This window comes from Meriones unguiculatus, chromosome 17, assembly GCF_030254825.1.
Source record: "Meriones unguiculatus strain TT.TT164.6M chromosome 17, Bangor_MerUng_6.1, whole genome shotgun sequence".
In the NCBI taxonomy this organism is placed as follows: domain Eukaryota; kingdom Metazoa; phylum Chordata; class Mammalia; order Rodentia; family Muridae; genus Meriones; species Meriones unguiculatus.
Genome location: NC_083364.1, coordinates 14,650,416 through 14,664,279, shown reverse-complemented (window position 1 = coordinate 14,664,279; position 13,864 = coordinate 14,650,416). Strand labels below are relative to the sequence as shown.

The window sequence follows — 13,864 nt, the reverse complement described above, 5'->3', positions numbered from 1 at the left end:
AGCTTAACACACCATATAATTTACCATTTAAACATTTATATAGTCGGTAGCTGCCACTTTAGAGCCTTTAAAAAAAATCTCATCTAACACCCACCCCTTCTGAATCTTAGCTGACTTCAGTGTTGTACAAATGTAATCTCAGCACTTGCTGGGCTAATGAAGGACAAGAAGAAGATCAGCCTGGATTGTGCTGTGAGTTCGAAGCATACCTGATCTACACAGTGAGGCTGTCTCAGAGGGGGTCGGGAGAAGATCTTTTTTGTGTCTCAGTATGTGGTTGTGTGCATGTGTGTATGAAGCCAGAAGAAAACTTCAAGTGTAGCTCATCAGAAACACAATATTCTTTGCATTTTTCATTTTTTTTCTCTTTTTATTTTTTTTTTTTTTGAGATAGGGTTTCTCTGTGTAGCCCTGGCTGTCCTGGAACTCACTCTGTAGACCAGGCTGGCCTCCGAATCCAGAGATCCGCCTGTCTCTGATTCCAGAGTGCTGAGATTAAAGGCGTGTGGCACCACAGCCTGGCATAACTGTCTACCCTTTATTTTTGAGACAGGGTCTCTCACTGATTCTGGGACTCAGCAAATAGTGTAGGCTGACTGGCCAGCAAGCCGCAGGGATTCTCTGCCTCACCAGGGTTACAATTACAAGTGCATTTCACCACTTGTGAGTACTGTGGGTTGAACTCAGGTCTTCAAACTTGTGAGGCAGTCACGTTTTGTGACTGAACCACCTCTTCAATGTGGAAGAAACCCTTAAACTTCAACCATTGTTCTCTTTCTGCGTCTCATAACCACTAATATACTGTATCTGTAGATTTGCTTTTTCAGGGTGTTTTAAATATCTAAAATCGTACAATACAGAAAATTTGTGGTGGATCTTTATACATACAGCATCATGTCTTCAAGATTCACCTGCACTGTAGTCTGGACTATTGCGTTATTGCTTTTCAAGGCTGCGTGCTGCTGTTCCATTGACTGGGTGGTCCACATTCACCCAACAATTAATTGACGGACGTTTGCATTGGCCTCACCTTTTGGGCTATTATGAATTATGCTGCCGTGCTGTGATAAATGTTTCTGTACAAGTTTCTGTGCGAACATATGTCTTCATAACTTCTACTCTATATATTGAAATGAAATTTGTGGGTGATAAACTTATGCGTAATTATTTCAGGAACTGCCACAGTGTTTTCCAAAATAACTACCTCATTTTATATTTCTGCCAGCTGGGTATGAGGCATCATATTTCTCCACATCCCTGACAACTTCTCATTATTTCCTGACTTTCTGATTATAGTTACTATGTTATAGCCTAATGAATTTTCTTTTATTTAAAATTTTTAACTTTGTTATTAATTGCATGTATGTGTGTGGATGTACTGTGGAGTGGAGGCCAGGGGACAACTTTGTAGAGTCACTTTTCTCTTTCATTTTTCTGTGCTCAAACTTGGGCCTCTCCTTACCTTGCATAGCTAGCACTTTTACCTATTGAGACATTGTGCTGGCATCTTAGTTTTAATTCAAAATTGCAGTGTTCAAATCAAGGGACCATCTATGCTAGGCATGCATTCTACTGCCGATCTATAATCCTAGCTTCATTGCAGTTTTGATTTACATTTTCCTGAAAAGCGATGAGAGGTCTTAAGTTGTGTGCATATATACACATATATATGTATGTATATGTGTGTGTGTGTGTGTGTGTGTGTGTGTGTGTGCTGTTTTACTTTACAGAGGAGATGGGGTAGTTAGTCCAGTTTTGAAGGTAAGAAAACCAAGCTATAAAGAGTCAGTCAGCTAAAGTCTTATCCAATAAGCTCCAAAGCCAAAATGGAACTTTCTCTTAGAGTTGGAGCAGAGTACATTTCTCAGGCGTTTTGAGTCGGAGAAACAGTCTTTTGTAGAGTTTGGGAAAGAAAGGTACTTGGGGAACAAGAGACAAAATCTGGAATGCATCAATAAAATGAGTCAAAAATGAAGAGACATACTCCTATCTAGGATTGTAAAGAAACGTTCGGTGTGTAAGACTTGGGAGGGGGCACATTTTAAGTGTGGAGAAACTGGCTATCGGGCTGTGAGGGGGAAGTTGGAGATGCATTCATCTAGAAAAGAGCACCACGAGTCAATATAAGAAAATTATCCAAAACGTCTAGAGCCAGGAACGTTTTAGACATTTTTAAAGAATGTATCCATACATGTGATAAAACATCTTGGGAACAGTACCCAAAATAAACCCAAAATTTATTTACATTTCATAAGCATCCTATGAACAAACTGAATGCAACTTCATGCAATAGTCTTAGTATAACTGCCTTTGGCTTGCATGACCCATCACACACAAATATGAAATTTTCTGCTTGCAGAATCATGAGGCATTTCTGAGTTTGAACTTTTGAATTAGCAATGCCTAAGCTGTACCGAATTATTTATCCTGACATGGTCATGCCCTCTTCTAAAGGTGGGCCAGTGAGATGGATTAGAAGTAACAGGTACTTGCTGTTGGCCTGTTTAATCCACGGGACTCACTCCCATGGTAGAAGACCAGAGCCTACTTCCATGAACTGTTCTCCTACCTCCACATGTGTGCTGTGACCTGTGTGCTGTGACCTGTGTGTACACATGCACCTCTCCTCCACCCTCTGCCCATTAACATAGTAAATAGACGCTTTTAAAACTAAAGGCAAGCTCTTTGGTTATATGGGAAACTGTAGCATTGTAAGTCACAGTACTTGGGAGGAAGGCATTCTTTTCCCTATAGAACATGAAGGTTTTCAGATGCTAACACTCATCAATGTCTGGAATTGTCACTGAGAAAGAATGTCCTGAAATACAGTTAATATTCATCTGGAGAAATTGCTAAGAGCAAAGAGGGCTTATTAGTTTTACCCTAGAAATGTTTTTTTTTTGTTTGTTTTTGTTTTTTTGGTTTGGTGTTTGTTTATTTGTTTGCTTGTTTGTTTTTGAGACAAAATTCTCCATGTATCCCTGGAGCTCACTCTGCAGACCAGACTAGCTTCGGAGATCCCCTTGCCTCTGCCTCACCAGTGCTCAGATTCAATGTGTGTGCAACCGCCCATGGCCCTAGGAGTTTCACCATGGTTTCCCATGGTCCTTAGAGAAAAAACCTACTAGTTCTTTAACTGGCTAAAGATCAAATAATAGAAACCTAACGCAAATCTTGGACCAGCGAGATGACTCAGCTAATGAAGGCCCTTGATGCTAAGTCTCACGAGCTGAGTTCTAGCCCTGGAACCCACGAGGTGGAAGGAGAAACCCAAATTCTGCAAGTTGTCTTCTGACCTGTACACAGACACACACAAACACAGAGTTAAGAACTTTTCATAAAGACAAACCGTGTTCTTTGCTCTAGTTGGCATTAGCTGTTGCATGAACTTAGAATAGCCAGAAGTTTTACAGGATGAATACCATATTTCTAGACCTCAGTCATGGTGAGGGACACAAAGGAAGGAAAGCACGTTATTCCCTCTTCATTTAAAATGTTGTTATACCTGCTCTAAAAACTTTAACAATGTTTTTAATTTTTAATATTAATAATTTTAAAAGTAATTTTTGAAGTGGATTTAGTGGTGCATGCTTGTAATCTCAACACTTGGGAGGTGGAGGCAGGAAGCCCATTAGTTCAAGGATGCCCTCAAGTCTGAGAATAGCCTAGGACATATGAGACGGTCATAAAAAATTAATTTTGAGTTTATGTGCATCAGATCATCAAACTGTACCTTAAAATAACTGAAAAGTGAGCAAATACTGATTAAAAAGTATTACATTAAACATTACTTTTGTTGGCTACTGAAGTTTCTGTTGTCTCCGTGAGTTGAGTGCTCATGAGGAATGTTTCCCCCGCTAATCTTCCCCCAAAGACAACAAACCCATTTCTTTTTTCTCCACAGACTAAAACTAAAAGCCACCACTCATTTTCTAGTGACAGAATGTGTAAATGCAGAGAGGACTGTGAATGCAGAAGTTTTAGGATAATGACAAATCCCACACTGCATAAGAGCAGACGGCCTGCGACGCTGGCTGCCGACATTCGGGACTCAAAAGTCCTGTCCTTATTTCTCTGTTAATCAGCTCCTAGTGTTTGAAGTCCCACTCGCCCTGCACCCTTCACTGTTCGCTCTTCCTTCTTAATGGTTCCCTCTGCGGATTCTTTAGTCTCCCCAAGGCAGTGCCCAGAGAGGCAATTACAGGGCAGGTGCCCAGGGAGAGGTCTGTTGACAGGGAGGTCCCTAGGCCTTCAGACACCCTTCCCGGAACTAATTGGAGTGGAGTGTTGTGACACTAATTGCCAGAGAAGAAGACCAGCATGGGACAGGAGATGTGCTACCTTCCATCCACTGTTCTGCTTTCCCGACCTTGCTTGCCCCTACTCAAGAATATTTTTTCTCTTATCTCCCTATATACTCACCCGGTAGCCACACAGAACTTCCTAAGGGAAAACTGAAAACGCTACTCTGTTAGTCGTGTTTTTGTTTTTGTTTTTGTTTTTGTTTTTGTTTTTGTTTTTGTGGGGGGGTGTTGTTTTGTTTTTGTTTTTTAGAGACAGAGTTTCTCTGTGTAGCCCTGGCTGTCCTGAACTCGCTCTGTAGACCAGGCTGGCCTAAAACTCACAGAGATCTGCCCCGCCTGCCTCTGCCTCCCCAGCTCCCGCTGCTCTGTTAAACACTCTTATTCTAGTTCCATGGTGAGAACTGTGAGGTGTACCAGAACCACTTTGCATCCCCATCCCATTCCTGGTTTTTTTCAGCTCTCCAGCCACAGCACCCTTTGTGGAAAACCAAGCGAACTCACATCTCAGGGTCCTTGCATTTGCTCCAGCGTCTATATAGGATTCCATTTCTTCTAGTTCTGTATGCATTAAGGATTGACCTGAATGTCAGCTCTTTAGGAATGTCTTCATTGTCTTCCTTTCACTAATAACTCACCTCCTCTAATAAAATCAATTTTGTAGCTCATTTATTTACCTCAATATCTTGCTAAATTTTACTATACATACTAATTAGTACAGTCACTGTGGCTATCCATGAGAACTGGCTCCAGGATACCCCTGACCAATAGCATGTTATGAAGATAGTTAAATTCTTCCTTATTTTTTTATAATTTATTCACTTTCTATCCCGATTGTAGTCTCCTCCCTTGTCTCCTCCTGGTCCCACCCTCCTTCCCTCTCCCCTAGTCCTCAGAAAGGGGGAGCCCTCCTTCCCTGCCATCTGAACCTAGCCTATCAAGTCTCATCAGGACTGCCTGGATCCTTTTCTTCTGTGGCCTGGCAAAGCCACCTTATCACAGGGAAGTGATCAAAGAGCAGGCAACCAAGTCTATGTCAGAGATAACCCCTGCTCCCCTTCCTGGGGAGCCTACATGGAGACTGGGCTGCCTATGATCTACATTTGAGCAGGGGGTCTAGGACCTTTCTATGCATGGTCCTCAGTTAGTTCATCAGTCTCTGTAGTACCCACACCCAGTCCCATAGTTGGCTTTGTTGGTCTCCCTGTGGAGCTCCTGTCTCCTCCATGTCCTACTATCCCTGACTTTTCAATAAGACTCCATGCACTTTGCCCATCTGCTTTGATCCCCTGAAGGGTGGAGCCTTTCAGAGGGTATGGATGGTAGGCTCCCTATCCTGTCCCCTCTTTTCAATCGCTTCCTGTGTCTATTCTATTCACCCTTCTGAATGAAAATTAAGCATGCTCCCTAGAGTCCTCCTTATTATGTAGCTTCTTTAGGTCTGTGGATTGTAGTATGGTTATCTTGTATTATATGGCTAATATCAGCTTATAGGTGAATATATATCATGCCTGTCTTTCTGGTTATGTGATACCTCACTCAGGATGATCTTTTCTAGTTCCATCCATTTGCTTTCAAATTTCGTGATTTCTTTGTTTTTAATAGCTGAGTAGTATTCCATTCTGTAAATGTACCACAATTTCTTTATCCATTCCTCCGTTGAGGGACACCTAGGTTATTTCCAGATTCTTGCTATTACAAATAAAGCTGCTATGAACATAGTTGAACAAATGCCCTTGTTGTATGGTGGAGCATTTTTCAAGTGTATGCCCAAGAGTGGTATATCTGGGTATTAAGGTAGTGCTATTCTAGATTTTCTGAGAAATCTCCAGATTGATTGCCAAAGTGGTTGCACAAGTTTGGACTCCCACCTGCAATGGAGGAGGGTTCCCCTTTCTCCACATCCTTGCCAGCATGTGCTATCACTTGAGTTTTTTTATTTTAGCCATTCTCACAGGTGTCAGATGGAATCCCAGAGTCATTTTGATTTGCATTTCCCTGATGACTAAGGATGTTGAGCATTTCTTTAAGGGTTTCTCAACCATTCAGTATTCCTCTATTGACAATTCTCTGTTTAGCTTTGTACCCCATTTTTAATCGGATTACTTGATTTGTTGCTGTTTAATTTCTTGAGTTCTTTATATATTTTGTATATTAGCCCTCTATTGGATATAGGGTTGGTAAAGATCTGTAGGCTGCCATTTTTTTCTATTGACAGTGTCCTTTGCCTTACAGAAGCTTTTCAGTTTCATGAGGTACCATTTATTGATTGTTGATTTTAGAGCCTGAGCTGTTGGTGTTCTGTTCAGGAAGTTGTCTCCTGTACCAATTAGTACAAGGCTCTTTCCCACTTTTTCTTCTAATAGATTTAGTGTATCTGGTTTTATGTTGAGGTCTTTGATCCATTTGGACTTTAGTTTTGTGCAGGGTGATAAATATGGATCTATCTGCATTTTTCCACATGCAGACATCCAGGCAGACCAGTACCATTTGTTGAAAATGCTATTTTTTTTCCATTGTCTGGTTTTAGCTCCTTTGTAAAAATCAAGTGTCTGCAGGTATGTGGGTTTATTTCTGGGTCTTCAATTCAATTCCACTGATCAACCAGTTTGTTTCTATACCAGTACCATGCCTTTATGTCATTACTGTTGCTGTATAGTACAGCTTGAGATCAGCAATGGAGATACCTCCAGAAGATCTTTTATTGTACAGGATTGTTTTAGCTTTTCTAGGGTTTTGGTTTTCTATATGATTTTGAGAATTGTTCTTTCAAGGTCTGTAAAGAATTGTGCTTATATAGACTGCTGTAATATGCAACAGAAACTCAAAACAATCCATGTAATTCATGTCGTCTGTAGATGATCTGAGAAGGGTAATACAATGGAAACCCTGTATAAATAGTTCTTATCCTACATTAGGCAGTAGCCAGAAAACAGTTCAGATGCCATTTTTATACATGTACAGGGCCAGCGAGAGGACGCAGCGGGGAAAAGTGATTGCTGCTAACCCTGATGGCCTGACTTTAATCCCCAGATCCAACAGAATGGAAGGAAAGAACTGACTCCTGAAAGCTGTCTCCTCACATGTTCACAGATACACAGCACATTCACACATACACAGATGCAATGTTGTTTAGTGTGTTCAATTTGCATTTGGCTAAATGTAAGTATGTGGAACCATGTAAGTAGAAGTCTGACTGCACCTGTATATATATATATGTGTGTGTGTGTGTGTATAACCTATATATTACATATATGTGTGTGTTTTACTAACATTTATATGGTATATAACACATAGATAACTTTTATTTGATATATATCTGTATCATATATACATCATGCATAAACAAATGCATGTTTATATGTATATGTAACCTATAATTTATATATATATATGCTATACTAACATTTATATGGCATTTACAACTTATATTTGATATACATACATATCATATATAAATCATACATGGGCGATATGTGATGTGTGTGTATATCACACACACACACATTACCTGTCAAGTGTAGCCACAGCTGTTCTTGTCTAACTGGATTACAATTTTATTTATTTTTAAGAGTTTATGTTCATGTTTAATTTTGTGTGTGTATGTTTCTGTATGTGCACACATGTATAAGTATGCAGGTTTGTGCGTGTATGTTAGTGCCTACAGAGACCAGAAGAGGGTGTTGGGTTCCTGAGACCGAGAGTTAGAGGTGGTAGTGAGCTGCCTGATGTGGATCCTCTGAAAGGACAGCATGTACTTGTATCCACTGACCTCTCTCTCCACCCCTGATTCAGGGTTTAACCTTAGCAGAGGGACATTGTCTGATCCACAGCAAGAGCTCAATATGTTCTGTTTAATAGATATAGCATCGCTATATTTATATAGAATATGTATGTAAATATATATAGGCTACAGGAATGAGTGAATATCAAACCATAGCATTTTTAAAAATTAAATTTATCTACTTATTCACTTTACATCCTGATCATAGCCCCTCCCTTTTCTCCTCTTGGTTTTCCTTCCCTTGTTTCTCAGAGAAGGGGGCCCCATCACCACCAACCCACCCCAGCTCATCAAATCACATCAGGACTGAGCATGTTCTCCTCTCCTGTGGCCTGGCAAGAAGTGATCAAAAGCAAGCAACAGGGTCCATGTTGGAGACAGCCTCTACTTCCCTTACTAGTGGACCCACCTGAATCCTGACATGCCCATCAGCTACGTCTGTGTAGGGGGCTAGGTCCAGTCTATGAATGGTCCTTGGATGGCTTCAGTCTCTGTGATTCCCTCTGGGCCCTGGTCAGTTGACTCTGTTGGTCTTCTTGTGGAGCTCCTGTTACCTCCAGATCCTTCTGTCCTTCCTCCCATTTTTCCACACGATTATATGCTTCACCCATTGTTTTGCTGGACTCTCAGCATCTGTTTCCATCTGCTGCCCGTGGAACCTCTCAGAGGACAGCTATGCAAGGCTTTTGTCTGTGAGCATAGCTGTATATAGTTAATTTTGTCAAGGGTTGGCATTGGTTGGACATCCCTTCAATCTCTGCTTCATCTTTATCACTGCATATCTTGTGGACAGTTCTTGGAGGTGAGTTGGTGTTCCCCCCTTTCACTACAAGTCCTGTCTAGTTAGAGGATGTACTCTTCAGTCTCCATGACACCTGCTACTCGGTGTCTCAGCTAGAGTCACCTCTCATATCCTCCCAGAAGCCTGCCCTGTCTTAGGTCTCCAGCTTGTCCTGACTTCTCTTCTCTCTGAATCTATGAACCACCTACTTCTATTATTTATTTATTTATTACATATTTTTGTATATGTATGTACAGGTGCCATGTAACACTGGTGGGAGTCATGACAACTTGTGGGCATTGTTTATCTCCTCCTATCATATGTATTTCAGGAATCAAACTCAAGTATTCAGGCTTGGTGGCAAGTGTCTTTACCACTAAGCCCTCTTGTTGGCCCCTTCATGAATGGTTTCTGTGTGCCAGAATGTATCAACTGTCTTACATGAAATGTGCCTTGTCTAGCCTTAATATGAAAGGAGTTGTCTAGTATTATTGCAACTTGGTGTCTGTGTTTGGTTGACATTCATAAGAGGCCTGCCCTTTTCTGAAGGAAATGGAAGAGGAGTGGATGTGAAGAGGGAGTTGGCATGGAGGACCTGGGAGAAGATGAAGGATGGAAAACTGTGGTCAGGATCTGGAAGGAAGGAAGGAAGGAAGGAAGGAAGGAAGGAAGGAAGGAAGGAAGGAAGGAAGGAAGGAAAATCCAGAAATCCAGAGGATCAAAAGAAAAGCACTCAAATCTTAAATAGGCAATTTATGTAAGATACATGTTAGTGTCCAATGTTTATTAACAAGCTCAGCATCTTTAGAAATTAAACAACTGTATAATAAAACCAGACACATGTAGTTAAACAGGAAAACAAAACAAAAATATATGACAGTTAGTCATTAAGTTCAAGATGCTGAAAAAGAAGTTGATAAGGGTAAGAATTCAGGAATCATCTCTGTGTAGATGATGTATGACTCTGTATCTGATGGGACAACCACAGAGGGAGGAATACCAATGAAGAATAAGATGAAATGCTCTCATGGTTGCCGTTGTTCTAGTGTATAAACTGAACCAGTATTTGTACAACAGTCCTTTATTAATGAATTTATCTATTTTTATTAATAAATTTTTAATGAACGATCTATTTTTACACAGATGTGGAATGTGTTGGTTAGGTACTGATTGAATTGGATGGGGAATATCATCCATAAGCAATATTTGAAGCCAGATCAGCCTGGCTCAAGCATGGATTTGCCGTATTTTTTAAGGACAGTGAGGTCTCTCACAATAAATACACAAGTGAATCTTCTAGATTGTTCAACATTATGGAACAACTGATCATATATTACAAGTATCATGTTGGTGCTGTTTGAAGGGAGAAGGGCAGAGCAAGCAAACATCCTAATCTTACAAAGCTTGTAGCTGAAGCAATCACAAGTTAGCTTAAGACATCCATTGCCCAAGTCATAGCAGACAGCAAACCATCATCCAGAGTGCCTGTTCACACAGGGATCAGAGTAGCTCACAATGAAAGTTTTTGCTTGAATCGACAATGAAGAAATTGATGTCTGCCTGTAGGTATTCAAGATTCACACAAGGTTTCCTCAATTCTGAGAATATGCTTTTGCTCTTTTGATTTCTTTGCCACTATCTTTGCCTATATGGTCCTCTCCCTCCCTTCCCGCTTTTCTCTCTCTCTCTTCTTCCCTCTCTTCCTCAATCACTCCTTCCATTCCCCAACCCACCTCCTTCTGTGTATTTCTCTCTAGAGTCTCTCACTGAAACAGTAGCTCCGTCCTTTAGCTAAATGACTGGCCAGCTAACTCTGTAATCTACCCTCCTGTTTCTTCCTCCCCGGTGATGAAATCACAAGTGCACGCTACTATCTACTCTCAGCATTTATGTGGATGGAGGTGATTAAAATCAGGTCCTCATTCTGGTACAGCAAGCAGATACCAACTGAGCCATCTCCCTGACCCCATTATCCACCTTTATCTGTGTGTGTGTTTATGTGTATACATGTGTGTGTGTGCGCGCACGTGTGCGTGTGTGAAGATACACATATAAATATGGAGGCCAAAAGTCAACTTTGGATGCTTTCATCAATCACTACTCCTAGTGAACCTAGTCTTCACTAATTGATCTAGACTAAAGAGTCAGTAAGCACCAGGGAGCCTCCTGTCCTTGCTGTTTACTAGCACTGGGAGTATTACCGTACTCTGCCACACCTGGGCCTTTTCCCTTCTAACATTGATATTAGGATTCAAATTCAGGTCCTGTGCTAACATACAACAAGCACTTTGTCCACTGAGTCATCTCCCAGTCTTCGCTTATTGCTCTTTCCAACTTCTCTTATACACATCTTGGCAATTCTGAAACTTAAGGTAGGACACATGATGTTGTCCTCTGTTATAATGAAAGGTAGTCTTCACCTGGAGAGGACAGGAGCACCACAAGGACCAAATACATCTGGGCACAGGGATCTTCTCTGAGACTGATTCTCCAACCAAGGACCACTCATGGATATAGCCTAGAACCCCTGCTCAGATGTAGCCCATGGCAGCTCAGCATCCAAGTGGGTTTCCCTAGTAAGGGGAACAGGGACTGTCTCTGACATGAACTCAGTGGTTGGCTCTTTGACCCCCCCCCCCGAAGGAGGAGTAGCCTTGCTAGGCCACAGATAAGGACATTGCAGCCAGTCCTGATGAGATCTGATAAGCTAGGGTCAGATGGAAGGGAAGGAGAACCTCCCCTATCAGTAGACTTAGAGAGAGGCAGGGAGGAGATGAGGAAGGGATGGTAGGTTTGAGAGGGAATAAGGGAGGGAGCTACAGCTAGGATGCAAGTAAACAACCTGTAATTAATATAAAAAAATAAAAATAAAAAAGGTAGTCTTCAGTAAACTTATTTTATGAGGCAGGGTTTCTCTGCGTAGCTCTGGCTGTCCTGAAACTTGCTCTGTAGACCAGGCTACATTTGAACTCAGAAATTCATCTGCCTCTGTCTCCTGAGTTCTGGGATTAAAGGCGTGTGCCATCACCACCCAGCTTGTCTTTAGTAAATTTAAGGATTATGCCTATGTAACACCACCAGACAAAAGTAAACCATGAAGTTTTCATTTCTTGTTGGTTTGTGAATATGTGTACTTGGGGCTATTAGATGACAGGATTTTGAGAGACAGAGGGCAATAAGTATTCTCACAATAAGTACATAAACCAACATTCTGGTTTGTTCAGCATTGTGAACCTTCTGTTAGTCCACCTGAGAGTGTAAGACAAGCTGAGTACCAATGTGTCCTCTAGCAGGTTGGAATAGTCAAATAGTCTTATTATCTCACATTTATTTTTATCTCCAAATAAATCCCAGATGTCAACACTTTCATGTATACTTACGTATGACTACAAAAGTTTCACCCACATGAAAGTGTCATGAGTAAGCACACAGTAGAATCTGATAAATCAATTTTGTTATCCTTAAGAACTTTATTATAAGTCATTATATTTTCTCTGGATACAGTTTGCTTAGGAAAGCCTTCTTCATGGCATTCTTCAGCTCCTTGTTCCTGAGACTGAAGATGATGGGGCTGAGGAAGGGGGTGAGGACCGTGTAGGTGATACCCATCAGAGTATCTCCTTCCAGAGACTTGGGGCCCTTGGGCTTGAGGTAGATGACAGAAGCAAAGCCATAGTGCACAATCACCACAGTGAGGTGGGATGCACAGGTGGAGAAGGCCTTGTGCCGCCCCTCAGCTGATGGGATCTTCAAGATGGTAGCCACGATGAAGGCATATGAGAGGAGGATGAGGAGAAAGCAGCCCAGGAGGGCTGTGATGCACACCATCCCCACACCTCTGGCTACCACAAGTACATTCTCTCCACATGCCAACTTCAATAAAGGTGGAACATGACAAGCAAAATGGTGGATCTCATTGGGTCCACAGAAGGTGAGGTTGAAAATGGCTGTAGTCACCACTGTGCCCATGAATGAACCACCAACCCAGGACCAGGCAACCAAGCAGGCACAGCCCCGGGGGCTCATGAACACATTGTAGCGCAGTGGGTGACAGATGGCCACATAGCGGTCATAGCCCATGACGGTGAGTAGAAAGGAGTGGGTGAAGCCAAATGTGAAGGAGAAGAACATCTGGCTGGCACAGGCCAGGAAGGTGATGGAGTGAAGTGTGGAGAGCAGGTCAGCCAGCATGCGTGGGATGATGGCAAAGGTGTAGAAGATCTCAGAGATGGAGAGGGCACACAGGAAGAGGTACATGGGTGTGTGGAGACTGTGTTCATTCCAGATGGTGGCCATGATGAGCAAGTTTCCCAGCAGCGTGAAGAGGTACATGAGCAGGAAGAGCAGGAAGAACATCAGCTGAAGATGAGGGAAGGTAGAGAAGCCAATGAGGATGAACTCAGTCACTCCTGAGTGATTGACTCCCTGTATGGAGGCCATGCCTGAGGTGAGGTAGGGAGAGGTCACCTACTAGGTGGAGAAAGGTCATCAGTTTCACCTTACCTGGACTCACCCAAGAGGTTGAGCCTGAGAGATTACAGGTGGCATTAATCTACTGTTAAAGCCTATAACTTAATTCTGTCATTATATTAATGGAGATGATATTGTTTTCACCTCCATTTTGAGTATCTTTGGCATAGTCACTTAGAATATCAGTGTAGAAATGCTGAGAAAATTGTCAAAGTAAAGCTGTTGAAATGGCAGATCCAAGATTAAAACTCAGATTTGACCTGACTTCATAGACTCTATGGCCCAAGTGCTCTTTGAGTTCCCCAGTGAAACTATTCCTTTGCTGGAGCTTCCATCCATTGCCTACCTGCCCTTGTCTTCCTTGTTATTCATCCTGCTTAGTTTCCCAGTTTGGGGCACTGCAGTATGTGCCTACTCATGACTTCGAGTCCTTGGACCAGGGTCATCTCCTACTTAAATTACACCAGTCTACCAGTCTACTGATTCATCTTGGATTGTTCACATGAGAAATAAGATGCCATAGACCAT

The 13,864-nt window shown here is 41.9% G+C and overlaps 1 protein-coding gene across 1 annotated transcript; it reads right to left on the bottom strand.

Moving 5' to 3' along the window:
• Positions 1–12,349: 12,349 nt before the first annotated feature.
• Positions 12,350–13,306, bottom strand: LOC110540786 (olfactory receptor 10H1). Its single transcript, XM_021627558.1, has one exon. It carries the CDS (start codon positions 13,304–13,306, stop codon positions 12,350–12,352), a length of 957 nt encoding a protein of 318 aa, XP_021483233.1.
• Positions 13,307–13,864: the final 558 nt, after the last annotated feature.

Bases quoted from the DNA above. Each gene is read 5' to 3' on its own strand.
- LOC110540786 (XM_021627558.1), bottom strand. From the start codon at position 13,306: ATGGCCTCCATACAGGGAGTCAATCACTCAGGAGTGACTGAGTTCATC.